This window comes from Trichoplax adhaerens, genomic scaffold, assembly GCF_000150275.1.
Source record: "Trichoplax adhaerens TRIADscaffold_9 genomic scaffold, whole genome shotgun sequence".
In the NCBI taxonomy this organism is placed as follows: domain Eukaryota; kingdom Metazoa; phylum Placozoa; class Uniplacotomia; order Trichoplacea; family Trichoplacidae; genus Trichoplax; species Trichoplax adhaerens.
In genome coordinates, this window is record NW_002060951.1 from 1,669,452 (window position 1) to 1,696,412 (window position 26,961).

Here is a 26,961-nt window from a genome sequence, read left to right on the forward strand (position 1 = left end):
ATTGCACCGTAGAAACTAGCTAAAAGTGCGTTCTTCGTCTGTCCGTCTTTCGTTCAGCCTTGTCAGACTGTGTACTGTGTAGTGTGCAATTGTGCATGCAGCTAAGTAGAGCATAGCCGAAGGATAACGAGCGAGGGGTCTACTCGCAAGTAGTGATTGTAATTATTATTAATTAATTAATATCCTACTCTTTAGTATAGTAGAAATCCTCCTGATTGCAAGGAAGTTGCATATTTTCAGGGATAACTTTCATATTGTATCTGCAGTTTATCACTATAACCCGTCTCCTGTCGTGATTAGCACATAAGGTAAAGTGCCATGAGACGTAATTGCCAGAAAATAGCTATAGGAGTGCAGTGAATATTGTAGTAGATAAAATAGAGGTAAGACCCCTCTTACTTCTTACCTCTAGAGTAGAAAAACTCTCGGTTGCAAGCAAGTTCATCCACGACTACACTCTACAAGTTATGTATTCTATCTCTCCTATTTTACCATACTGTCTAGTAATAATAAATCATAATATCGAGCAAACTGTAGAAACTACCTACAAGTTACGATCGTAAGCATACAGCAGAAAACTTGACGTTTGTAGGGAATATTACTTCATCTGCGGCCAACGTCGAAAAGTGACGTATTGTATCTTCAGTATTTTTCTATGCTCTACTGTCTAATAGTGATAGGTACGCAAGGTTGTGTGCAATAACAACGTAATATAGTACGTAAAGTAGATATAGAAAGTGGAGCTGTAGATTACAGTCGTAAGCATGCAGTTTAATGCAGCCGTGGATGCTCTGCCCACCGGAATCTTAATGTACTGCATAATTATGATTATACGGTATACATGCCGTAACCTACCGTTAAGAAGGTGCAAATTGATACAGATTGTAATATTATATTCCACGAAATAGTTTGTGTTGCTAATGTATGCCTATGCGGTGTCATCTTAAAGGGTATGCTATCACCACAAACTTAAAAAGTAAATTTTCAAAAAGGTAAAAAATGACTTTGGTCATTGTATTGGTGCACCGTGGCATTATGTACTTGTTACGATGCGTAAGCTCGTCCTAATTATAACTTTAAAAGGATACTTTTATATTATGTGCACCGGGAGTTTCTGACGAGACTATAAAAGGCTGGTGCCTGAAGATTCCTTTTTAGTTCGTTAGTCGGTTAGATAGTCAACTAGTTTTTCAATTGATATTTAATTGTAAAGACTATAATCTTGGGTGCCAAGATTCCTTCAGTAATAAATGATAGTAAATCTCTGACTATCTCGTCTACATCATCTGTGACGCTATAATTGTACCATAGTATTCGGTCGTTGGAACTGAATTATTTGGTGATATAGCTAATCTCGCCTCCTTAAGTTAGTAAGTGGCGTTCTCCGCAAGGATTGGCGTGTGTAGACTACTTTGTCACTAGTGGTGTGTGACAGTACTGTAATTATAAGCAAATTGGATTTCTTGAATCTGTGCAATGCTACTTGGAGACTACGTTTACTTAATTCTCAATGCTAAAAATTATCATGAATGTGTAGTAAGCTGCATTTCTAGCTTCATCTAAGATTTAAAATGCTAAGCACGCAAGACATACGATTTCATGGCCTACTGCAATGTCAAAGACATTATATATAATGATATTCAAGTATGTATAGGGGTAAATCTCATAGAATAGATCAGTGGAATTCATGCATTCTTTATTAAGTTAGCTAAGTTTTATATTGGCAATTAGCTTGTACAAAATAAAATCACTACTATAGATATTCTAAGCAACTATGCATGATTGCCCTTGTCGTTATTAAAAATTTTCAAATACTGTAACAATACTGTCAATAAAACATTAAGACTTCCTGCTTAGTTGCACTGTTTGATATCGAATATAGGCTATGTCGATGTTCCAATTATAAAATCCTGAACTGAATATATTACTGTACATTACGCTACTTGCGTCCTTACTTGTTGGTAAGTAGCATGTTACTCAATCATGGGAGCTTAAGGCATAATTCATGTAATTCAAAATAATAAAGTAGAAATATCAATACTTGAAATATTTGATGTATTTTCATTTATTACTTTTTGCTCAGTTAAATTAGCAGTGCAAAGAATCACCAAAAGCTAAAATATCAATAATACTTCGACAAGTGCACATATATTCATTTGTATGTTATTCCTGTCTCTTTCAACACTACAGTAGTGGAAAGTAGAGCCCCTCGTAAGATCTTCAATATACTCAATACAGTATGTATCTAAAAATGTATAAATAATAAAGAATAAAGCAATTTCTTCCAAGACTATCACTTCGTGCCAAATATACGAAAAATAATTTTACTTTTCTCTCAAATAGTCATTTCATGAATGTTAGAATTAAATATCCAATTAATTCGAGAAAATATGCACCATGGCCATTATGGTCATTAACTCCAACATAATTCGGTAATTTTTTAATTTTTAATTGAAATTAACTTAAAATTGAAAATTATAGTGTATATCGATACTGTTACATTGTATTAAATCAGATTAATCACCGTTATCTTCATCATTATGTTAGCAATGGTTTACTTTCTTCATTATCCACGTTAGAGTCAATGCTTTTATTGTTGACATTCTCCTTGGCATGAGATGCTTGTCTATTAATGGACACATATCGATAAAAGGAGATCATACAGGTATACCTACTTATGTATTATGTTACGGAAAAGAACCTTGGATAAACTAACCCTGCTGCTTGATGCATGAAAGTATTCTCCACGACGGTTAAGATAATAACAAGAATTGCCTATCAATACAGCCCCTTGTTAAAATTTATGATATCATCATCCTGCCATTATAGTTCGTTACCGAGATTACTTTACAACTCCAATAAAGATTAATATCAATAATGTCTAACTGCAAGTGTATAAATTGCTATATAACTAGCATTTCATTATGTTATTAATCAGCCTTCTTCAAAAGACAGATAATCAAGAACTTTGATCAGCTGAAAATTTATGCTGATATTATAATATCTTATCTCAAATCAGTCTAAATATTGAACGCACCTGGCCGAATAGGGCGAAACCAAAGATCTGAACGTCATAAAAAAAATAATAATTCCCGGTTATTTTTACAGATTATATGCCATGATCTATAATTACGCTGCTTAAACAATAAATTGGATCAAACTATAATAATTCTATGCTATTACAACGTATGTACTGGAATCCCTTACTCATTCACAATAATGAAACATACAGTAGATAGACTAGATATGCGTATTGCACGTTGTCTACTTATGCCATATAAAGCGCTCAGGTACTAAGATTGCATATAGCTAATGTAAGTAATTTATCGACATTATTAATTAAAGATTTAAGTTAGCATAACTACCGCTGTAGCCCAATCGAAACCGACATCAACGTTAGGTACGGCTGCAGCAACTGCAGGACCAATGATTTGCCTAATGATTATAAAAAATACGGCATTGTTACTAAAAATCTGATTATATACTTAACCATATTATATTATTATTAATCATTATCAGTGTAGCGATTTTAATCACATTTTTCACAAAAAATTGATAAAACAGGCACTTGTGATATCATACAGATCTTAGCTGTAGGTTTAATCATAGACAAAAGTGCCACATTTATCCACCATACGTTATCATTGTTGCGTTTATGATAATGTAAAGACACATAAACTATAGAGCTAAAAGTATCTAGATTTTGATATTAGGTACATCTATTGTATCATGCCCTATACAACCAAAATAGTACCGGTAGTACAAATTACAAGCTAAAACTTATTTAGATATCAGAATTGGGTATATTTATCTTGCAATAACCATGTGCAAAATGAGACAGTAATGGTAGCACAAATTGAAGGCCATGAAGTATTTAGATATCAGATTTAAAAATTCTCATATTGATCTTACTATGTCTGTATGCATATAGTGGTACATCGTGACTATAGACTTCATATTAATCCAAAAATAGATCACAAACGACATTTTACTTACGATAAATAAAGATTAAAATTTTATCTTATAACTGTAATATGTTGTAAATACGAAAACCTGCCCTGCAATTAGGACATGTATAGAATTAAGAAGATAGTATTAATAATTCTTTGGGCAATAAAAGTGCACCAAATATACTGTAATTGTGCGGATAATTACAAATCTGATGTTAGGAAGTTTTACAACACTTACCCAACTGCGAGGGAGGCGCTAAAAAGTCCAGACGTAATGGAGTTAATAACAAATTCGTCATAATGTTGACCAAAACTGTTGAAAATTGTTTAAACTTTCGTTAAAATTAAAAATAATTTAATTTTTGTAGCTATTCCTGATAAAGGTCTCCTACTTAAATACGAGCAATTATAAACAAATATAATTTTTATACCGTTCTCTAGCTGATTTTAACACGTCAGTATAAGAAGGGACAAAGGCGATAGCCAATCCAATTCCTAATCCAACATTAGCTAATATAGTCTGCGTTACACTCCTGCATAAAAACATAACAGTAATTAATCATATCTGCCAACCGCCTTTATGCAGGTATATACTGATATCAGCTGTACGTATGATAGCAATTTGATAACATCTCGTACAATCGAATGGGCAAATATGTTGCTGGTCCAAGGAATTGTAAACCAATTGCAAGCACTAGATAGCCAATTATCATCATCAGCCGGGAATTCTTAGCAAATATAAAAACATTTGCATCATTTCATAACGTTCATAAGTCATCAACCATGTAAGATCAGCTTAATACCACAGGGCAACGATAGCATTTTTGACTCAGTTATACACATCATACAATGATAACAGTTATACAGAATTAAAGGCAGTTTAGAACCTCATATTTGCACATTTCTTGGACGTTTACTATCAAGAATTATACTGTATGGCATCTTAAACTTACTTAAAGCTTGAGTTTGCAGAGAATAGAGCAAAGGTAGCAAACTATGGCTTACGATTTTATCTGCAATGATTCCAGCAACGAAAGAGAACAATCCAAAGGCTCCAGGCAAGATTAGAAATACAAGTCCAATTTGAGGTATCGTCAGCCTGAGCTAAACAAATCATGATAATATCACTTGCTTCGATACATTTAAGCTATCAAATTACTGGTAGTGCAGAAAAAATTTGATTAAAATAGTTGATTAACTAATCTTACCGGTTTTATGTGCAATGATAGTAGTGGGAATATAAAACCAGAACTGGCAATAAATAAAGCGACACCGAAACCTATTAATGAAGCAAAGAAATATGTTAAGTAGTAAGAATGCCTATAAAATAACAAAAACATTTAATAATCTAATAGATCCTTTTAATGAAATAAAAGAGAAATATTTGTATTTATCAGATATCTTCTATTGATTATTGCTTTGCTGTTTTATAAGCAGCCATACAGATTATAGTTACGCTTGGAGAACAAATTAAGCGCTTTAGGAGATGAACTGGCGAGGTCGTAGTGTTATCTAATTGAAAAAAAGGTGCATAACTTTTATTTATGATTACTAATAGGCTTTCTACAACTATGACATGTGATAAAGTATCTTAGAAATAATACAACTGGAACTTCGATTTCTTATAAGATTTCCTTATATTTTCAAATAAATTAGTTTATCTACCAAATTGTCAAGGACTACTAGTATCTATTCCAAGTCTAACAGTCTAACTATTTAAAATTTAGATATTACTATAGAATCCGCTATTTATTTGTGTTATAGGTTAAGTATTAAAATAGGCTATACATAAATTATAGTGTATATAAGAGGTTAGAGGCTATTTTCAGTAGCATATTAATATCATAAAAGTGGCAATATTGGAGCCACAATTTTACTATCCTGAAATTCATTAATATAAGTGGCGCTTCCAATTAAAGCATCGCTCTTCATTCCTTGTGAAATAATTGCTTAACAGTAACATACACTATAGTATAATACTAATTACTTGATTAATTAGCATAGTCTGTCACGAAATATCTCAGAATCCTAAGGTAACATTGCGGTAGAATAGCTATAATACGCACTTGTAAATATAATCTGCAGTACAGGTACAGAGAGTTGCTCAATGATACAATTTAAAGCACAACTTGAACTATTTTCCAATAATTCTATAACCTTAATCTTAAAACAGCTTAAGGACTACATTACAAAATCATGGTGTTGAAAATTTTATAACGCTTAAATATGAAAGTAAATGTACCCTATCGTTTGGTAAAGCTGACTGACACCTTTGCAGAGTTAGATAATGTAATCCAATTCTACTTACATTTCATCCGCGGCATTGTAAAAGCAATAACACAAGAAGCTATAAGCAAAAATATTGCTATAACAACAAATGGCAACTCATAACCACCTGCCTATCAATTGCGATTAACAAATATGTTAGGTTATATTTACATAGAATATTCTATACGGAGCTTCTGTCTGTAAGATAGTAATATTTACTAGTCTTACTAATAAGTTGAGATAGTCACCTTGTATAACAGTCCGCCAATAGGAGGTCCTGCTACAAAGCCTAGACTTGTAAAGGTTTCCAATATTCCCTTTTGTAGATATAACCAAAATAGGTCAAAAAGTTAGTAAAATGTTAGGTAACAATATATTTTACAATTTATAAATTAATTGATATATTAGGCTGTTATATGAAGTCATTCCTTTTAGAATCAGCAGCCGAAATTATTGCTTATACGATATATGATCACTTAATAGTGTTACCATATTACAAGTCAATCAAGATACATTGACATTCTAAACACATACATAATCATATTTTAATTTAAATTGAAAAATTTAAGTTATATTCATCACGATTCAGTACAAAGTAGGAAGGATATATGGTATCAACTGTAAATATAGCATCCAATTAACAGTGTATAAATTTTATATGTGAGTATAAAATTATATTAAGAATGCATCTAGCAAACTTCTAATCCCAAAAATATTCTTATATTATTCTAGAGCAACGATTTTACCTCGATACACTACAACTATATTTTCTCATTTAGGAGATCAATATGCTAAGCTGTAGCATTTTATGGCTAGCCAAGATTTCGACTACTTTGCTTTGTACTGTAAATGTAAGGCAGATTGTAAGCTGCATTATAATACTTATGTCTACATCATAACTTACTATAGTTGTAGCTAGTGAATCTGAGAATACTGAAGCTACACAAGCATAAGCAGATGTTTGATATGATGCTGCACCCATTCCTTGAATCCATCTTGTAACGAAGCAAAAGACTATAAATGTTGTCGTGTCAAGAATATGAGGGAGAAATCTAATAAACATTGAGAATATTTATACAATATTTATTAGTTTGGATTTATAACTTATTAATACATTTGCTACGAATTATTTCAATTTATCAATTTTTGGACACTTAAGCATTTGAATTTAAAAACAACCTCGCTATTAGGTTGTGATAGTCGTGAAATGAATAAGATGAATTACCCAAATATCATTGTGCCACAAGCTTCCAAAAATAGGCCAGCCCATAACAGATAGACTATGCTTACGTAGGGTAGCTGAAAGGAAAAGGTCGACGAAATTTAACATTAAATGTGATATTAAAGGGATTTTCGCGTTATTAAATTTGCGCTGGTAACTTGATTATTATTTTTTAGTTGAGTTTTAGTATTTAATCTAGTATAACAGTCAAGCTTATGAGTAAGTACAGTTTATTTTAGCCCAACAATTAGATAAATTACCTATGATTGTTATTTGTCGCCTACCTTAATTAATTTACGAGATATTTAAAAATCATAATATAGCTATCTTAATTAAACAGTGTTATTACGATACGAAATAAAATAGAATTTATGTGCTTTTAAGGTAATTTTCATTGCTTTGGCTTGTTTAATTCATGTATCGCCAAAATTATATAACTTACTATTACTCCGATTACTAGCGATGTTAGGCCTTTAGCAAGTGGATAGATTGCAAATATTAAGCCAATATAGACAGTTCCCACTCCCCTTTGATGAGCCTATTTAACGAATAGCTAGTCAGCTTAGGTTGTAATGGTTATACGGTTTGCATAATAAATTAATCATTTCATTTGAAACTGTTAAAACTTATTGTTACGCTACATGATAAACTATTGCTAAATGTAATACATATATCCTTAATCAATATTCACCTAAAATTAACAAATTTTAAATGTTCTAAGCTATGCTTGTGTAGTTAACGTGATAATAAAATGTTACGATTGATAAACGCTAATATTCTCAATACAAAAATAGGCAGCAAGAATTTCCAAAAGGTTTTACAGAGCAGATATAGTAACAAGTTAAATATTTTATACTGCTAAAATACTTCCTTCGCTTAATTTTAAATAAATTCATATATGAAACCGTATTGCTAGTTCAATACTTTAGAGTTGTAAATAATTATAATGAATATTAAAGCACGAAAAAATTAAAAATTATTGTTGAAATAAGATTTGAAGATATGAGTGTAATATTTGCGTTTATGTCAAGCTTTATCATCATGTTTAAAATTAATTGGTAGTAAATAATAGCAGAGTCTGACGGCATTTCAGGATATGCTTCAAGTATATTCGCTACTATTTTTGATTTATAACTCATGCTAATCCATAGATCTAATTAAAAACGACCGCACAAATAGTACAAAATGCGGATGTAAATCAAAAGAAGATCTAATCCATCCCTATTTATAATTTAATCCTAGACTATTAACTGTTATTAACAGCTGTCCTAACTGTATAATTAGAAACCCACAGATCTGCCTCTAACGATCGCGATATTTATCATATGTATATCATCCTATATAGCGGAAGAGACATTCATACTGTGTCGAAAGCCCGTCGTCATGTTCTAATAATTCATCTTAATATTAATTAATACAACAATTTCTGTAAAATTTGGAAGTACAGGTTGCTTTTCCATCGATAATAAATACCGAAATTCATTTACAATTATTGCATACTTTTAATTTAAGCAACTTACCACCTCTGGGAAAAATGGTGAAAGGAGTGAGTAAGCTGCGGATGTACCAAAATATATACTACTCAATACAATTAATATCGTTCGTCTACTACGTAATGTTAAGTTTACTCCCTCAGTTTGAACATTATCAGCCATCGTACTGTCATCTTTCTCCATTACCATTCGTATTATAGTTTAGATTTATATCTCTCTTAAATTCTAAACTATTTCAATAACTTAATTTAAAGTTAGTCTTACATAAGAACAAGCATGTTCTCCATATTAGCAATTAGAGTATATATTAATTACAACGATCCTTATAGCATCTACTACAAGGGTTTATATTTGAGTGATTTAGCCTTTGCTATAGACGTAACACGAGTCTATTCAGGGTGCCTATAATCTTCAATCAATTGAAATCTTGATCAAATTGCACTTTAATTGTCGATGCGATAGCAAGTCTGCTCTATCACTGCTACAACATCGAGTACTTAAAACGTAGCAGTAATCATCAGTTTGAAGCTCCACCTCTTTTTCAGACCGCCTGCTACAATCATGTGACCCATCAGTTATTATAATTTCTGCTGTAGATAATAGATCTTTTTTTCCTATGGTATACAACTACTTATTAATATCATATTACTCTATATTGAATTGGCTAGTAGTCTATAATTTTCTTCATTACGTACCATATGTACAGATCCAAAGCAGTAACTATTATATACTGATGAATTGATATATCACAATCTGTCGGTGCAATTCTGTATTGGGTATAATGATCGATTATCTCACTAAGAGGCGTGTTGATCTATGGTTATAAATAGCGTAATTTGATGCAAAACTGGTAAAATATGCTATGTACTGTTAATATTATTCTATACAGAGTTTTAGTTCATAGCCAATTACCGTATTGTTTGACAAAATGTTAATATAAGCGTAGATCTAAAATTGTAATGCAATATAATAATAAAAATAATATGAAACGCTCAAGTTCATAGTCAATTATATATATAATTATCATGCTCATCTCTTGGTAAGTCGATACAAGTATTTACGTACACCTAAAATTGTAACTATTGCAGTTGTTATAAAAGCGATTGTGTATGCTACTGATCTCAGCTCGTTGATATTTACGATCTTGAGCATTAATATTCGTGATTAAGTAATTATTGTTATTATCGTTCATTACTATAATATCTCGTTCTACAATTATAACCTTCACCAATTGATATTTATAGCTCTATAGTTATAACTGATTTAAATAATATAACCTTGATTGTACATATAATGCCCTGTAAATACCATTCCAAATTATGTGTCAGCTTCAGAAGAATCCGTCATCTCTTAACCTTGAAGTACCTTGTATTAGATCTAAGGTATAGCTAACGTAAGATGATGAAATGTATTAGGTGAGAGTTGCCTCTGTTCGTAATAGATTAGATCTAGTATTCAAGCTGTCGTTCTGCACCCGCGTCTGTTTTTACAGTATTTACTACGCAGTAACTATAAAAGTAGCAAGGATAACCATACAGCTAGCAATAAAAAGTACCAATAGCTACTCTGTTGAAATCATGCTGTAAATTTATGGTTTCCAGAACTAGATTAACAACTCGCTGATACAGCTTTATTACCAAACTTAAACCTTAGCTATTAAATGCGTGAAAATACTAATGATCATGTTTACATATTATCTGCACATGCCCGTTTTAACTTCGTCATTTAGCTCTGATTAGTAAGGTAAAGAAGACTTAAATTATATTTTAATGTTTTCTGTTCTAGTGCTAACTACTTAATTTGATCTCTCTTAATTGCATGCTATGTAAGTATGTAATGCATTGTTTTCATTCTTTCAACTAGTGTTGAAGGTTACATTACAAACACATTCACAGATTCTGGTATTCTTCATTAATTATTTATTATGCTGATTTAATTACGCACAGTGCATTGACAGCATAGTGCTAAACTATATTACAGAACATTTCTACGATAATTTACAATCTACCATAATTAAGTTACAATCACAATGATTCGAACTGTAAGTAGATGATTTGCATTCCCTATTATAACTATTAATTTCAGTATGTGTATATGTTTCACTGTCATAAAAAGTCAGTGCTATGTTAAAACACAGTATGTATATCCAAATTAGAAGTTAACTAAATAAGGATAGGCTAACAGAATTATCCTGACATAGATATTTCTACTCTAATACAGTATATAACACTGTCATATACATAAAATAGTAAAATAATTTATACTTCATGCCCCTTGAACGATGATTGAGGGTGGTACTTAGTTTAATCGACACATTAAATCATGAACTGATCTATTAATAAATAAGTGCCTTAACCTATTCATCGTCCAAATCATGCAAGTAACGGTTTTGATTCATTATCATCGTTATTATCATTCCCGGTAGGTTTATTTGATTCTTTATCTTCCGGTAAGGCCCTATCAAATATAGTAGATAATAAGTAAAGACTAGACAGAACGTTAACATGACCTTATTCTGTTACTTAATAGCTTGATGAAATTATAACCTGTTAATATTGAAGAAGCCAGTACCTTCCCATAGAGTTAAAATAATTACTGCAACCGTCTAAAGTGAATAATCACAATTATAATGTTATAACTAATCTGTTATGAATAAATAAATGTACGTATAACAATCTATCAAACTGTTATCCCACAATACAGTTGTGAATTATCTATAAACCAACAATGGCAATGCAAGATAGGTAATTTTAAACCGAGTATTAGAATTGTAAATTATTAGCCATGTTTCACATGACGTACTATAGAGTAGCTTACTAAATTTATCATAAGGCATGTTTAATAGCCTATAACCATGGACTACAGATGAAGATTTTGTGTTAAAAGTACAGATGACCATATACGGTACCTTAGTCACAACTGATGCTGATAGAAATAAAAATGTGACTCATATATTAAGTTATGGATATGATCATTACTGTAGCTAGTCGGAAAATGATATCTGCATAAAAACCGTAGCTGTTGCCATAACAAATTGTAAGTGATCACGGTAGCATACGCATATTAATAATAACCTGAACACTTATATACCGCAAGATAGGGTAGAACGCTAATTACTGTAGCCGCAGACACTACGAAGAGTATGTAAGCAAGCAATTTTTAGATGTTTTAGTAGTTCTTCTTAAAATCTTTCTACTAGTTACTAACGTTAAGCTAAAGTAGAGCGTAGTATATCTCTATATAAAAATCAATTAAAATTCTAATTTTCTACAAATTTTAGAATTTTGTGATCGGTTATATCACAGTAATATTTTCATAACTTCTTACTGACATATACTTTTACCTGAGCTAAAAAGATGAATCCAAGGATCTAAAATAACATTAAGTATAAGGCATTACAAAAATCACCTCAATAATTTCAAGATTTGTTATCCACACATCAATTAGGTAGAGAAATTTTAAATTCGTAATTATTGTGATGCTCGCTGCTTATCATTCTATTTTGCTTTACAATATTTGTATGATGACAAATATCTAGTTTTGTAACGCTTTGTTATCTAAAATTTAAAATTATGACTTTATCATATCATAAGTTAATTTTAAAACTCTTACAGCTGCAACCCAATCAAAGTCTACTCCGGCATTGGCCACAAAGACACCTCCAACAAGAGGGCCAAGTATTTGCCTGCATATAGCAATAATTTTGCACACTTTACATCTTCAAATAACAATTCTTGATCTTTATTTTGCCATATCAAAGTATTATTACGTAAAGGATGGCTTACCCTAATCCCAGAAATCCATTAAATATTCCTGACGTGACAGAATATGTAGCCAACTGTCCCTTGTCTTGGCAATAGCGACTATGATACCGGCAATTTTATATTAGTATAATCTCTGATAGTGTACCGTGATGAGTTTGCTACAATACTTATTAAATGTCTTTATCCTAACCTGTTTGATACTGCTTCCAATATATCTGGAAAAGATGGAATAGCCGCTAATGAGAACGCTGCACCAAGACCTATACTTGCCAGAACAGATTGTGCTACGGTCCTAAATTAGCAAACAATGAGATATATAAGTATATCCTAACTGCCTTAAGGTAAATCATATTGTAAAATCTCGCAAATAAACATTACATCTTACATACAATGGTAAATGTAAATATGGTGCTGGTCCTAAGAATTGTAGGGATATAGCCGCTCCCAAATAGCCAATTATCGTTAACATTCGATACCCCTTTCAAAAATAATATTCGAGGAATATAATTTTTACAGTAACACAGTACATTAATACTTCTATATTCTTGCGATTTAGAACTCGGTAAAATATGGTAAGTATATTGCATACAGAGCCCATCTATGTACAAGATTATAATATTCCGCGAATGTGGATGATATATGAGAGCACTTTATATTAAAATATCTAAAATTTACTATTCTATCACAAATATATCCGGCAAGAGGAGAAAATACTCCATAGGCACCAGCAAGTGACAGAAAAACCAAACCAATGTCGGTTTTCGATAGATGGAGCTATTTTAGAATATTAAGAATCGAGCAAACTTTAGTTGGTAAGTCGCAAATACGATTATAAGAAAATTTAAAAATGCACTATAATACCGGTTTTAAATGCAGCGTGAAGGTAGGATCAGTAAATGTGATGGATGTGAGTAGTAAAGCTAATCCAAAACCTGTTATGAAGGATAAAACAATAGTAGTATTTTTTTAGAGAAAATACCACACTAATATTTCTATAGATTGTAATAAAAAAGTAATAGCATAGACTTCAATTTTCACATGGCTGTATGCTGTATAAATAACATCTTTTATTATACACACTTGCGTTTACGTGATCACACCTTTGTCTACAATATCGAATCTAGTGCTTATAATTACCTAATAGAATTCATTATAATTAAGCAACTATTAAAGCTTAAGATACGTAGTATTGCTTACATATTATTATAACACGAGGAATACGCATTACATCCAACATTAGCTTTCCTGGAGATGATTTACTATCAGCTAGGATAAAACCGATTGATTATACGCTTATATATGTACAAGATACCAACATAAATCTTAATAATTAAACTGCTATAACAGTTACAATTTTAGTTAAGCTACATAAAGAAATAACTTATCGAAAAAACGAAACTTACAAGGTATCGCAGGCAACATGTACGCAACAATACAGCTAGCGGCTAACAGTATCGACGATAAAACTATAAAAGGCAATTTAAAACCTCCCGCCTACAATAATTTTAACGCGATAATATAGTTATGAAATATGTAGAAATAGTTAAATATTTCAAGCATTGTATCTCATGCTTTTCAAAATGTATTAGCGTTCATAATAGATAGTTGCGTGCTACTACTTTACCGAATATAGTATACCCCCAACAGGTGGGCCAACCATAAACCCTATACTGGTAAAAATCTCTAAAACACCCTACATTAAGATTTAAAAAAGCGCTATCATATTATTTGATTTTTCATGAATTTGGGAAAGCATTGAGACCAGTGCGGCAGTCAATTCAAAATGTATCATTACTAGATATTGCTACTAAAAAGTATCAGAGTCTTGACCTCACCAATACTGTAGCTACGGAATCTTGACATATGACGGTGATATACGAAGCTGCAGCCGTTTGATACATAGCTGAGCCGAGTCCCTGTGTTCCTCTTAAAATTATACCAAATAGCAGAAACGATGTTCTATCGTATATATTTGCCAAAAATCTACAATATTAAGCAAAATAGTCGATTGATTTGAATCTATCAATGGCTGGGCAGATTAATTATGGTTCTCAAGGTAAATATGAAATTTACGATATTTGAACATCGAATTTTTAGATCGACAATGATAAACTTACCCTAAAAGGATGCTGCTACCGGCTTCTATGGTTAACCCAGCCCACAAGACATATCTAACTCCAACACGAGGTAACTACAAATTGATAAATCAGTACCCTTTTATTAGCTATTCAATTGGTGCGTCCGTGATACCTTGAATTAGTATTGAGGCTGTTTATTGAGGTTAGCTCTATTTCATATCAATGTGAAGTAAACTTCATTCTGATTGAAATGCTACTGAACAGTTAGTAGTTATAACTTGAATAAACTCCTTTTGTCTAATTTGGTAGTACCTTTACGTACGTTTAGAATGTTCCCGAATTGTCTAAGCAAGGTACTTAACACTACGGTATGATAACAGTACAGTACATTTACACAAAATAATCACGAGATGGACATTCTACTAGTCTATGCAATCCATTACTTACCAAAATGCCAACAATAGGTGAGAAGATGGCTTTCACAATAGAATACACCACGAATATTATCCCAAGTTGAACATGTGTTATTTGTCTTTTTTCAGCCTATTCCAAGATAGGATAATAATTATAATTGATTAATGAATGATAGGTTAATCCTAAACCTACATTGCATGGAGTATTGCATTTTAATCACATCGTAAACATTACAATGTACCTAGACGTTCAATACCTAGCGATATCAAATCAAAATAATAACGGAATGGAAAATATCGTATACGACTATACGCGTATAGCTTAATGTTTGGTACAGAATTTTAAAAAGGAATTAATTCATTCAGTTTGCATTGACACATATGTACTGTACGTGTCTAGATCAGTGCATTGGCAAAAAAAACTGTCAGCTAGTCAAATTACTGGCATACAGGGTATTTACTTAGTAAATCGGATTCAAGCGAGAAAATGGAAGAGGTTAAAATAACTCTATGCAATCTTTCTACTATATGCATTCATATAGCTTTGTATTCGTATCCATCCAGAATCGGTGTCTAGGTGAGAAACTGTCATATCGTTCGTTAATTACTGTACTGTACTGTACATGTTCACGTAGGAAATGGAATGAACACAAAGGAATGGAACGCAGAATTAATTAATTTATACACTAGTACGCAAAATTGTAGAAATAATACAGTACGATAAATATAGTAGATCGCATTGCATAAAGAAGCCTCCTGTAACGCATGAAAATGGAAGTGATATCACTACTAGCCACTCAATGCCAAGACTGGCATTGTATCAAAAGAGTTTAAATAAATCATAAATAAAAGCAGATCGATACTACAGCATATGTAATTAATTATCCATGGCATTACCACAATAGGGAAAAATGGAGCTATAATGGCGTAAGCACACGCAGATACAACATACAAGCAGCTAAAAATGACGATGATTGTTAGTCTAAAACGACGGGTGATATCAGGTAATTGAACTTCAGAAGAATCAGCCATCAATCTCGCTTACGATGAACCCAGCGTTGATATCTGTCCAATTATCTAACTTTATCTATAACATACAACATGTATATCTATCTACAGTATGATAGTTTTATTCGACCGAAGAGAGTTGTTAGTTTCGTCTGAATCCAGAAATAGATGGATTAATATGATTAGGTAATACTAGACCTGACCGTAATACTGTACAGTACAGTATAGTAGAAGAAAAGTTGTAGTCAGCAAATTTTCATCAAACTGCGTACAGTACAGTACAGTAATCGTACTGTACGGTACGATACAGAGTACCACAGCAAATTCCTCCCGACAACAACTTTTTGCAGAGCTAGTGTGCAGAGGCACTAAGCTGGGAGTGACCAGAATCATTATATAATTTGAGACAATTTCACTTCAAGTGACTAACTAAACATGGCTGAAGGCAAAAATGCAGTGATCACTGGGTCAACAAGTGGCATTGGTCTTGATATTGCTCGTACGTTAGCAAAAAATGGAGCTAATATCGTTATTAATGGCTTTGGTGAAAAGCAAGTCATCGACAAAATTGTCGAAGAGCTGCAAGGTTATGGTGTTCAGGCCGCCCATCACCCTGCGAATATGTTGCGATCGAATGAAATTAAAGAGATGATCCAGTTTACTATTGAAACATTTGGATCGGTCGATATCTTGATTAATAATGCTGGAATTCAGCATGTTTCACCTATTGAAGATTTCCCCGATCAAACATGGGAAAATATCATCGCTATCAATCTATCGGCTGCTTTCTACACCATGAAAGAAGCTATGCCATCGATGAAGAAAAGTAACTGGGGGCGAATAATAAATATTGCTTCAGTTCATGGCTTGGTAGCCTCTGTCGGTAAAACTGGCTATTGTGCAGCCAAGCATGGACTTGTTGGTTTAACCAAAGTCGTTGCGCTAGAAACAGCTGAAGCAGAAATAACTTGTAATGCTATTTGCCCTGGCTTTGTTTTGACACCATTAATTGAACAACAAATTGAAAATATAGCCAAAAAGGAAAATATATCTATTACTGAATCTCAACATCGACTTTTAGCTGACAAACAGCCTGCTAAGCAATTTGTTAAAACAAAAGATCTTGGTGAATTAGTCTTATTTTTGTGTAGTGATGCAGGAAGATTAATGACTGGTGCTTCTCTAACTATGGATGGAGGTTGGACTGCTCAATAAAATTGGAAGCTTTTATTGCGCTATAATTTCAATCAATAGTAACCAACTTTAAGCCATCTTTACTAACATGAAAGCAAAAATTTTTATCATGATACTTTTAACCCTAGTATACTTAATAAAATCGATTGCCTTAATATGCAGTGCAAAGTTACTAAGAGTATCGCTGCGGATATCTGCCAAGTTCAATCCTTATTGAGTAGAGAGATTTTATAATATCATGTATCATAAGCCAATAGGAATAAGGAATAACTGGCATAACTTTGCTTGAAAAAGGCCGTCTGTGGTAACATGGAATCAAATTAGTAAATTTGATCCGGTATATCTGGGACAGCTACAGGTCTATTCTTATTACACTTACAGCATTTAGAAAACGCTTTTTCTTCGTCTATTCGTATACCTTTCTTATCTTGATATCGCTAAGGTTAATTACCATTAACTGTATAAAAACATTAATATTTTCTCTGTAATACTATAGAGACATTATATATTGAAAATAATGTAAAGTTAATTACTGCAATACTTGCTGCCTTGGATTTATGAATAACTACAACCTGATCATAATTGCTTAAAGCGCCAATATAACATTAAAAGATTATCTCATTTGTAATCATTTTCTTTATTGCCATAAGAATAGAATCTTTTAAACTTAGATGGTATAATTATGGTGTAGATGATTATAACGAATGAGTTCTAATTAAAGCATTGTAATCTCATTATATTATAGCAATTTTAGTGATTATCATTTAAGGAATCTGTTAGCATCGTGAGAATACGAGGAACATGCCGACAAACATTTCTGGAGCAAAGTCAAATGCAATTACTTGTTAGGTTTAGCCATTACCACATATATAGCCATGATCATATATTCGTACAGCTAATTGAGCTTTATCACCTTTTCGCGAAACGCTGATGTTTAAACAGATAGCTATCTTATTGTAAGCTTCATGCATTTCAATGAGTATATACGTTGTAATTTAATTGTCCTTCCAGTATTACGCTGGCTAATCAACAATTTCCACATTTCTTTACATTGCAACCTTATTTATCTTCATAACAAAGTTCGGCATCAATTTAACATAAATGTGGACTTACATTATAATTATAGTTATTGATCTTGACATAAAAGAGCTCTTTTCTGTAATGTACTCGTGCTAGGAAATCACTCTTTAATATCTTAATTAAAACCTGTAAAGTAGCTATATAATGTCAGTTAACGCCGTATAGTCATAGTTTTCCATCTTTATTAAGGGTATCATATCAGCATTAGAAGTAAATTAATATTGAATGAACATCACTTAAATCACCATTACTAGCATTTATATAATCTGCTATAGCTGTTACTCATCTAGTTATGTATCTATAAAGCATTCAATACTGAATCGTATAATAACATTCCTTATCAGTTTGCATATAATTTCTAACTTGCAATATACTGCACATACTGTATTCAATACGTGTATATGGCATGGCGTCATTATCCATCAATATTATAAGGTAATTTATCCGAAATTCAGTAAGAGATTCGACTAGTATATCACAGTAATGAGGTAAATTAAAAACTATTGACCGTAATGTTGTGGCTCTTCTCTGGATTTTATACATTCCCTTTGCATTAATGTTTGCCGACCGATAAGCCAGATATCCTTAAAAGTTGTACGTAGACGATAATAGAGTAAAAATACGGAATACTCTAATTACTAATTGTCTATTGGTATACTTTTATATCCTGCATAAGATTTTAAATATTCATAACGATTTTCAGTTTGGTTATTTACAATACAGTAATAATTAAATTAATGCGCATCAGGTGTGTAATATGTTACTATTTAGGACCTGCCTAACATCGAATAAAATTCCTTACCAATTTTAGCTAGTGTGCAACGGCTTTATTGAAGAGTTATAAAATGTCGAACAAACTTCTCGTAATTCTTAAATTGTCTGCAATATTTAATTTAATATGCAGCCATACGTATGTGTTTGTGAATGTGCATCACTTATGTATAATCTGTTACATTCATAGGTGCCACAGTGTATTATTTAAATGAACACATTTTGTACTAAATGAGGCTTTAATATATGGGATGTTAATTCGTATAACCGATATCTAATAAAGTGCTAAAAAATATTCTTTCTAGCATAGATAAAGTTAAATTTACATGACGTTCTGTGCTTATATATACAAGTCGAATCCATGCTCGTGATACTTTCTTTGCATACAATGCGGTGCTTGTTAACAATTTATCTACTATCATATACACTACGCCAGCATAGATCATGATTATAATGCATACAGAACCGTTACAATAACGTAATAAACTAGAACCGTGTTAGATCACAATCTATTACATATATGTATATGTGTGTTAGCGGGTTGGGTTCAGAATCCTTTCTCTGTGTAGCAGCATATATATCTCTCTCTACCTTGTAACTGACTGACTTAGGGTAATAAAGTTCTCTTCTCTGAAACAGTTATTTCTCTCTCTCGTCTACAGTCTATAAGTACAAAGGCATATTAATATAACTGTAATCTATCGAATTAATACATTCCTATCAGTACGTGTTATGTATGATAAACAGGTAATGTTTAGGAATTACGTTCACTAGTAATTTACTAATACGTATGTAATATAAGTATAACATATATATCACTTGCGGGAAGGCAACCCAGAATAAAAAAGTGGACTCCACGCTTCAGGCTACTTTGCAGTATCTAACCTAGTATTACGTGGTTGGCCTAGTAGCGCCCGAGAGAACATAACGGTACGGCTGTCCAATATCGTTTTATACTTAGAAGTTTTACGTTTTACTGACTCTCATATCAGATATCATGCGCACAATAAATTACTTGTATTGTGTATGAATAAAATACAATTAGGTGAGGAAGTAAAAATGTAATCATGATATTGCATTAAGGCTTCCAGACATAGTTAACTCTTTATGAAACGTATAATTCCTTATTTCCATTATAGTTCTCTGCCTATTGTTCACTTGAGGAACAAATAGTATAACATAAATCTTATTAGTAAATAAGCAAAGAAGGATACCAATAATTAACCCTATCATTCCAAAAGCTCCGATAGTGCTTTGTACTGGACCATGAGCAAATATAATAGTAGGTATATATATGCAAGTAAAAAAGCAGATGAGTAAAGATGCTAGGGAGACATATTTGGCCTCATGAAAACGTGCTGGGATATGGCGAGCTCTATAAGTGAGATATGCAGATATTGTAGTGATAATTAATAAAATCGCCATGGAAAGATACGCACCAAGTTCATATCGAGTTTTACAGCGAAAATAAACTAAATTATCTTCAGTAACATATCTTTCGATTATGACAGGATCTAAGGCTGTGATCACCAGGATTAGTGAATTAATAATAATTATTTCACCAATAATAAGAATAAATTGTCCGATATCTCTATTCCAAAAATTTACTTGTCGACTAAATGATTTATCCTTGAATAGTTTAACAATGATACGAATTTTATTTATTATAACGATGTTAAGATTTGCTGGTGGTAGTAGAATAACTGGAAAAATATAATGACAACCTACTAAGGCTTTAGGTAGAATAAACATAACCGGGCTGACATGGCACAGGCCGATGAAAAAGAGTAATGTATAAGTTAGAGCGATATTAGAAGCCTTTACGATTGGTGTTGATCGATTTTTGAATATAATAAGCCATGTAGTGATGGTTAGTAAAAAGCTCACTGCAGTAGTAATAAGAACAACAAGTGGTATCGGATCGATTAATTTGCTCTCAGTTGGTGAGATTTCAACACAATCCGTCTGATTATTATTAGGCTTAGAACCACGTTTGCAACTTGTGCAAGTATCTGCGTTTATTTTGCTGGAGATTTGATGTTTAAGGCAAGGTAAACATTGCCAGCAGCACTTACTTGTTGTGATATATTGTCGAGTGCCAGGCTGACAATCATTACTACAGCGAGATGATACTACATGATCTCGAGATAAATTATTCTCCGAAATCATAAACCAAGAAGAATTAGTAGTTTCGTTTATTTCCCATGTTCCTATTTTTTTAAAATATAAGTGTTTGCTACTTTCTGCTTTATTACTGTCACTATCTTTTGTCAACTGTAATTGAAAAATATCGTATTTAGGTCTGCTGTTACCCATGTGATCAAATTTAAATTGGGTTGTAGTGTATCCGTTGAAGTGAACTCTTTTAAGATTTTGTGTAACATCGCGCCATAATAAAGAATCTTCTTGTCTGATAATCCTACTATGACAGAAAATATTATTACATTTCAAGACTTTATGTAATGCATATGCAAATGCATATACGCCGTCCATCACATATGCTGCCAGGCTTGACTTCGAGTAAAATTCAATACTGTAATTATTAGATAAGTTTTTCATTTGACCACATTTTAAATAATCAGTAACATTATCTGACATAAATTGATACCAATATTCATTAAACCATGGGTTGATATTATTATTACATAGATTTAATGTTTTTAAATATTCATGATATTTGTTTAGTTTCTGTTTAGATTGCAGTAATGTAACGCCAATCATGCCTATTACAACATCGGAATACGTTCGCGCAATTACAGGAGAATTACCCCACGCATCGGAACCTAGCCACATCCTACCAGTTAAATTTTGATATTGTGCTTCTTTCAGAAGTACTTTAGCTTCAGCTTCTGAACAAATTAAGATAATTGTTTTAACTTTAACATTATTAACCAATCTGTTAACAATATCTGAAATAATTTGATCATGAAACTGTGAAGGAAACTGTGCATTGATTGCAATACATATTTGATATTCAGATGCTAAAGTTACAATTTTGGCTCGAAGTTGATTACCATATTGATCATTTGTTGATACGACTGCAATATAGTCCCATCCGAAATATTTAACAATATCCACGATAGCTTGAGCTTGATACGTATCGGATGGTACGGTGCGAAAAAATGATCCAAATCTTGACTTATCACTTAACGTACGACTAGTAGAAGCGTAGCTGATTTGAGGCATCTTGTAAGTAGTAAACAATGTTGCAGTAATTATAGACTCTTTGCTACTTCTAGGACCAATAACACCTATGATCTTTTTATTGAAAGTCTGTTGAATCATATGAATATCGGTTAGATTTGTTATCGCGTTGCAGTCTGCAGCAGTGTTGATACAGTTGCACATTTTTTCGTTCGCTTTTGGCTTTTGTAAATCATTACGTATCATATCTATAGCATGGGTCAAAGCTAGTTGTGAACTACCCCCGCTATCGAATAGATATAGCCCTAGGGTTATGTTGGGCAATAAATTGGAATTATTATTAATGGCATCGATAGCATAAATCATAGATTGTACTCTCTGTAGGCTTCTTGGATTTATAGATTGAAGTTTCCTGGTAATAGGATGGTAATTATCGTGAACATCGAACAATCCAGCTATTAGAAATTGTCCAGGTTTGACGCCAATTAAAGCTGTAGATTTACCGCCTAATCCCAAAGTGCAAGGCGAATGCAGCGTTGTCTGTCCTTTCTTGATAGAAATAGAAAAATGAAACAAATGAAATAGCACAAAGAATTTGGCAAAGCCTAAAAGAGGACGGGTCGGCAATCTATGCAGATACGGAGTCATAATATGCAAAATGCAAGTTAGATTCAATAACCTGACATGATATGCAAAAAGTTATCGGATCCAACGAATTATTTAGAGTACAGCATGGTATCTTCACCTAAAAGTTTTATTAGTTTTTAGCTTCTATTACTGTCTTTTAGAATTTTGAGAATTGTCTAATATAGCATACATCTTTATGAAAAGTTAACGCAAACCATATGTTGGGTTCGATATACGACATTCAACTTATTTTACGTCATAAAAAATTCATCATCTATATTGGTAATTTAATTATGTAAGAACATTTTCGTTAATTTGTAAAATACAATAAGTATAGATGACAGTAATTAAAACATCTTATTCAATACTAATTCTTCTAAATGTAGGTTACATTTATTACTTAAAGTAGGGATAGGTAAAGCCAACACCTTTCATAGATGAATTAAAGCTGTCGCAATTTTACAAGCTATGAAAACTCTATTGGAAGACACGCTTATGCAGTGCAACAGCTAATCATTTTAAATCTTTGTATTACGTAATATTATGGCAGCACTTCCGAAGATTGTCCTCAATTTGACGATGGATTTGCACAGAGTCTAAAGCGTTTACTTATTGAAAATATTCTACTTAATAAATTTTTACGGGTAATAAGATATTTGATTATTACGCGTATATATAAGAGTAATTTATACAATCGTCGGCGATAGCAATTTAAAAATAATTTTGACTTATTATACATACAATTGAAATCGTATTGGAATATCTTATATAATCATGTATATTTTTAGTTTTTCAGAGTAGCCGATGCAACATCTTTCTACTACTGTAATTGCATATAAATAGGGCCACTGCACTCTTAGTTCGCCACACTAACAAGATTTATACAGTAATCTCTGAAATTAATTAGGCTAGATGCTCCCACCTTCAGATTACTTTTGAAACGATTAAATGCACGTCCAATCTGAACAACAATAGTACAGTTACTAGATATGCATGACTGAAACCGATAAAAAATTTCTAAATAGTAAAAATTTAGGTAATTGTACAGGATTTATCATATGAACGAGCTATGTAAATTATTTAATAGAAATACTGTATGATAAATCAGTCATCATCAAGTAGTAAGTTTGATTACGGGTGCTAGTTTTCTCTGATCTACTGTTACAGTGTTGCCTTGTCATTAGGATAGTTTAATAAGTACAGTAGTAGCTAGTATGGAGAATATCCATATTTGTAGTGCTAGGTAAGATAAGTAATGCCTTAACGTAGATGTTGTTTGTAATAGTTCATTACATATTTGATATTGATTGTTATTGTGTGATAGATAGCAGTAGGATGATTCAAGTTCTAGTTGATGATAGTTGAATTAGATAACCTACGAGCTTAGATTAAGATTAAGTATGAGTAAGAGATTCAAAATATTTACTGATAGAAAAGCTATGTAAGGAGCATCTTAGTTCGAGATGATTCTCCTAGTAAGGTATAATAATAATACTGTTGTTGTTTACAAATTAGACGGTTCCTATATAAACGGGAACATTTGAGTTTTGAGGGTGGTAAAAAGTTGTAGATGTATCTTTGTTAATAAAAGCTTCATCTTTACAGTCTTTTGCTGTGTGTGTTTAACGTTAAGTAAAAGGGCGTTTAAGTCAGTAGCTACTTATAGACTTTTACTGTACTGTACGTTACCTTGTCGCAGAAGTGAAATTGTGACATCTACTTATACAAATGGAGTCAATCTCATATATATTTTATGGCGTATGGATTAATTTGCACATTTTACATCGCTCAGCGTATTTTATCGCCTGTCTACGATATAACCACAAATTATTGTAGGCCATTTCGTTATTATTGCTTAAACCGCGTCATCATGCATTACAATGTGATCTATCAATTAAAATGCTATAGTAGTAAGCGTTGAATTTCTTGTACTTATACACTTTCCCTTACAAAAATCAATAAGTAGCATTATCGAAGCTTGAGTAATGATATTCCACTTTGTATAGAATTAATAGCTATACCTTGTTAACTGATACTACAAATGCGTATAAGGACGGTAGAATCGCTTAAATTAAATCGTGTGTAACATATTATTTCTACCATGAAGTAATTATAGCCATACCAAATTGCAGTTGTTCGAAATTAATAAGTTAATATTAAATAATAAGCAGTTTACGCATGACATGACTTAGTTTTGTTGATTTATTTTTTGGATCATTCATAATATTTACAACTATTATACAGGTATGTAAGTCTTCCATATGTACAGATGAATCAATATTAATAAATTTAAGCTCTAAATTTTTAACTTGTAGAGATGAAATACATCACAATTGCGCATTATATGATTTTACTCTTCCCTTCTGTTGAAGTCTTTTCGCGAAAGTTAGCATTGCTCCATTTCCTATACCATAGCTGTGGAGTAAAAAAGAAGTATACTGCATAAATTTTTAGCATAGTAACTGGGCTCAAATCTGAGATTTAATTCTTTATAGATTATTACAGTTATTTATCAGTAAACATTAGTAAGCATGAATACAGAAAATCAGTTAGATTAGTTCATATTATTAACGGTATAACATCAGGCTAAGCTAACATATTTCAGACTGGTAACTATTATTACTTACTCTATCAAGTTAGAGTCGTCTTTTTCAAGCTTTATACCTTCATAGATTAGCCAGTATGATTTCCAATAATATTTCCTGCAATGATTAATAAATTACAGCAGGATAAAATTTAATCTGCGTAAAAAATAGTAATTGTAAGGCAGGTACGATAATATTGATCATATATTGTTTGGCACAAATGCCGTGATATTACCAGTTAATTCGCCTAGATTCTCCTTTACGTTTAAGGTGGAGTAATGTTTGACGTTGAAAAGCTTTCTTAAACTGCTTGATTGTTGCAGTCTGGGGTACAATAACAGCTGTGACCAGAAAATGTTTTAACATCAGTAAAATGTAATTCTGATTTAATTGATATGTAGTAATCCTGAAGACACGGTTATCAACTTATAGATGCACTTGAATGTACGGCTTACATGAAATATTGCAATGAATAATTTTTGGCCAATTAACAAATTGCAATTTACATTAAATTAAGATTAGCTTCACTTGAAGTTATCAATATTCATGTATGTTGGGCTTGATCTGTCTTATTATTAATAATCCTTAACTGCTTTCTAAAATTCCGTCTAAATTACATTGTGCTAGTCTTGAAGTAGACAAAGATGTACGAGGTATCAATATAATAATGACAATGTTTAGCATCATCATGCACACTAGCAGTGGTTTACGTTGCAAAAGGCAAGCTTAATAATTAGGGCAATGTCAGTTTAATTTAATCTAATTGCTTGAGCTACTACAATGTTGATTCAAACAATCAAGGAAGCGTTCCCAATATGCAAGATTCAAGGGAAATGTATGAATGTCCTGTTTAAATAATTATTACTAATATATACACGTATATACAGCATATAAGTAAATCTTAAAGCTGCAGTACTAGAACAGTACAGTAAAAGCACCGGTTTATAAACATCATCAGGCCGAGTCATTGTATGCACAGTAGTAGCAGCCTGCATCATCATCTTCCAATACAGGTAAGATTCTTACCTATCCTTTCACGACTATCTTTGCAAACAGTCACGGTCATAGCAAGGCCGTAATCTAGAGCAATAAGCGAATTTACTTCATCGATAGTCACATCATTGGGTAAAGAAGCAAGTAAGCTATCCTTCGTCATCTCAGCGATGCTATTTCTGAATATTGCCATAGCATGATTGTGCGTTAATAACTGATCTTCCGCCATGACGTTCGCCACCACTGAGTATACCCTTTTACAGTACAGTACTGTAGTACTGTATGTACTGTAATTTACAACCATGTCACTGTTCTGTACCGTACAAGTGTCCTGTACAGTACATTGTACACTGTACTGTACAGGATATGGA

At 32.2% G+C, this 26,961-nt stretch overlaps 5 protein-coding genes across 5 annotated transcripts; 1 reads left to right on the forward strand and 4 right to left on the reverse strand.

The window, feature by feature from the left end:
• Positions 1–2,538: 2,538 nt before the first annotated feature.
• On the reverse strand, positions 2,539–9,095 carry TRIADDRAFT_58963 (uncharacterized protein; the record flags this gene model as incomplete). Its single annotated transcript, XM_002115095.1, has 15 exons — positions 2,539–2,626; positions 2,717–2,775; positions 3,038–3,064; positions 3,366–3,435; positions 4,189–4,263; positions 4,382–4,483; positions 4,590–4,644; positions 4,904–5,054; positions 5,159–5,229; positions 6,259–6,349; positions 6,467–6,535; positions 7,123–7,270; positions 7,444–7,517; positions 7,883–7,978; positions 8,961–9,095. 15 exons carry the CDS (start codon positions 9,093–9,095, stop codon positions 2,539–2,541), a joined length of 1,311 nt encoding a protein of 436 aa, XP_002115131.1.
• A 2,210-nt stretch (positions 9,096–11,305) lies between these two features.
• On the reverse strand, positions 11,306–16,220 carry TRIADDRAFT_58964 (uncharacterized protein; the record flags this gene model as incomplete). The annotated part of the gene is made up of 14 exons (XM_002115096.1): positions 11,306–11,390; positions 11,480–11,538; positions 12,277–12,303; positions 12,546–12,618; positions 12,719–12,796; positions 12,888–12,989; positions 13,087–13,175; positions 13,559–13,629; positions 14,101–14,191; positions 14,322–14,390; positions 14,533–14,680; positions 14,815–14,888; positions 15,223–15,318; positions 16,086–16,220. The coding sequence occupies 14 exons, from the start codon at positions 16,218–16,220 to the stop codon at positions 11,306–11,308; spliced, it is 1,197 nt and encodes a 398-aa protein (XP_002115132.1).
• Positions 16,221–16,631: 411 nt separating this feature from the next.
• Positions 16,632–17,411, forward strand: TRIADDRAFT_28580 (uncharacterized protein; the record flags this gene model as incomplete). Its single annotated transcript, XM_002114907.1, has 1 exon — positions 16,632–17,411. One exon carries the CDS (start codon positions 16,632–16,634, stop codon positions 17,409–17,411), a length of 780 nt encoding a protein of 259 aa, XP_002114943.1.
• A 2,961-nt stretch (positions 17,412–20,372) lies between these two features.
• On the reverse strand, positions 20,373–22,865 carry TRIADDRAFT_816 (uncharacterized protein; the record flags this gene model as incomplete). The annotated part of the gene is made up of 1 exon (XM_002115097.1): positions 20,373–22,865. A coding segment is annotated over one exon (2,493 nt), but the record flags the coding sequence as incomplete, so codon positions are not given.
• Positions 22,866–25,339: 2,474 nt separating this feature from the next.
• TRIADDRAFT_58967 (uncharacterized protein) lies at positions 25,340–26,819 on the reverse strand (the record flags this gene model as incomplete). Its single annotated transcript, XM_002115098.1, has 4 exons — positions 25,340–25,427; positions 25,640–25,714; positions 25,833–25,938; positions 26,624–26,819. 4 exons carry the CDS (start codon positions 26,817–26,819, stop codon positions 25,340–25,342), a joined length of 465 nt encoding a protein of 154 aa, XP_002115134.1.
• Between the last annotated feature and the right edge of the window lie 142 nt (positions 26,820–26,961).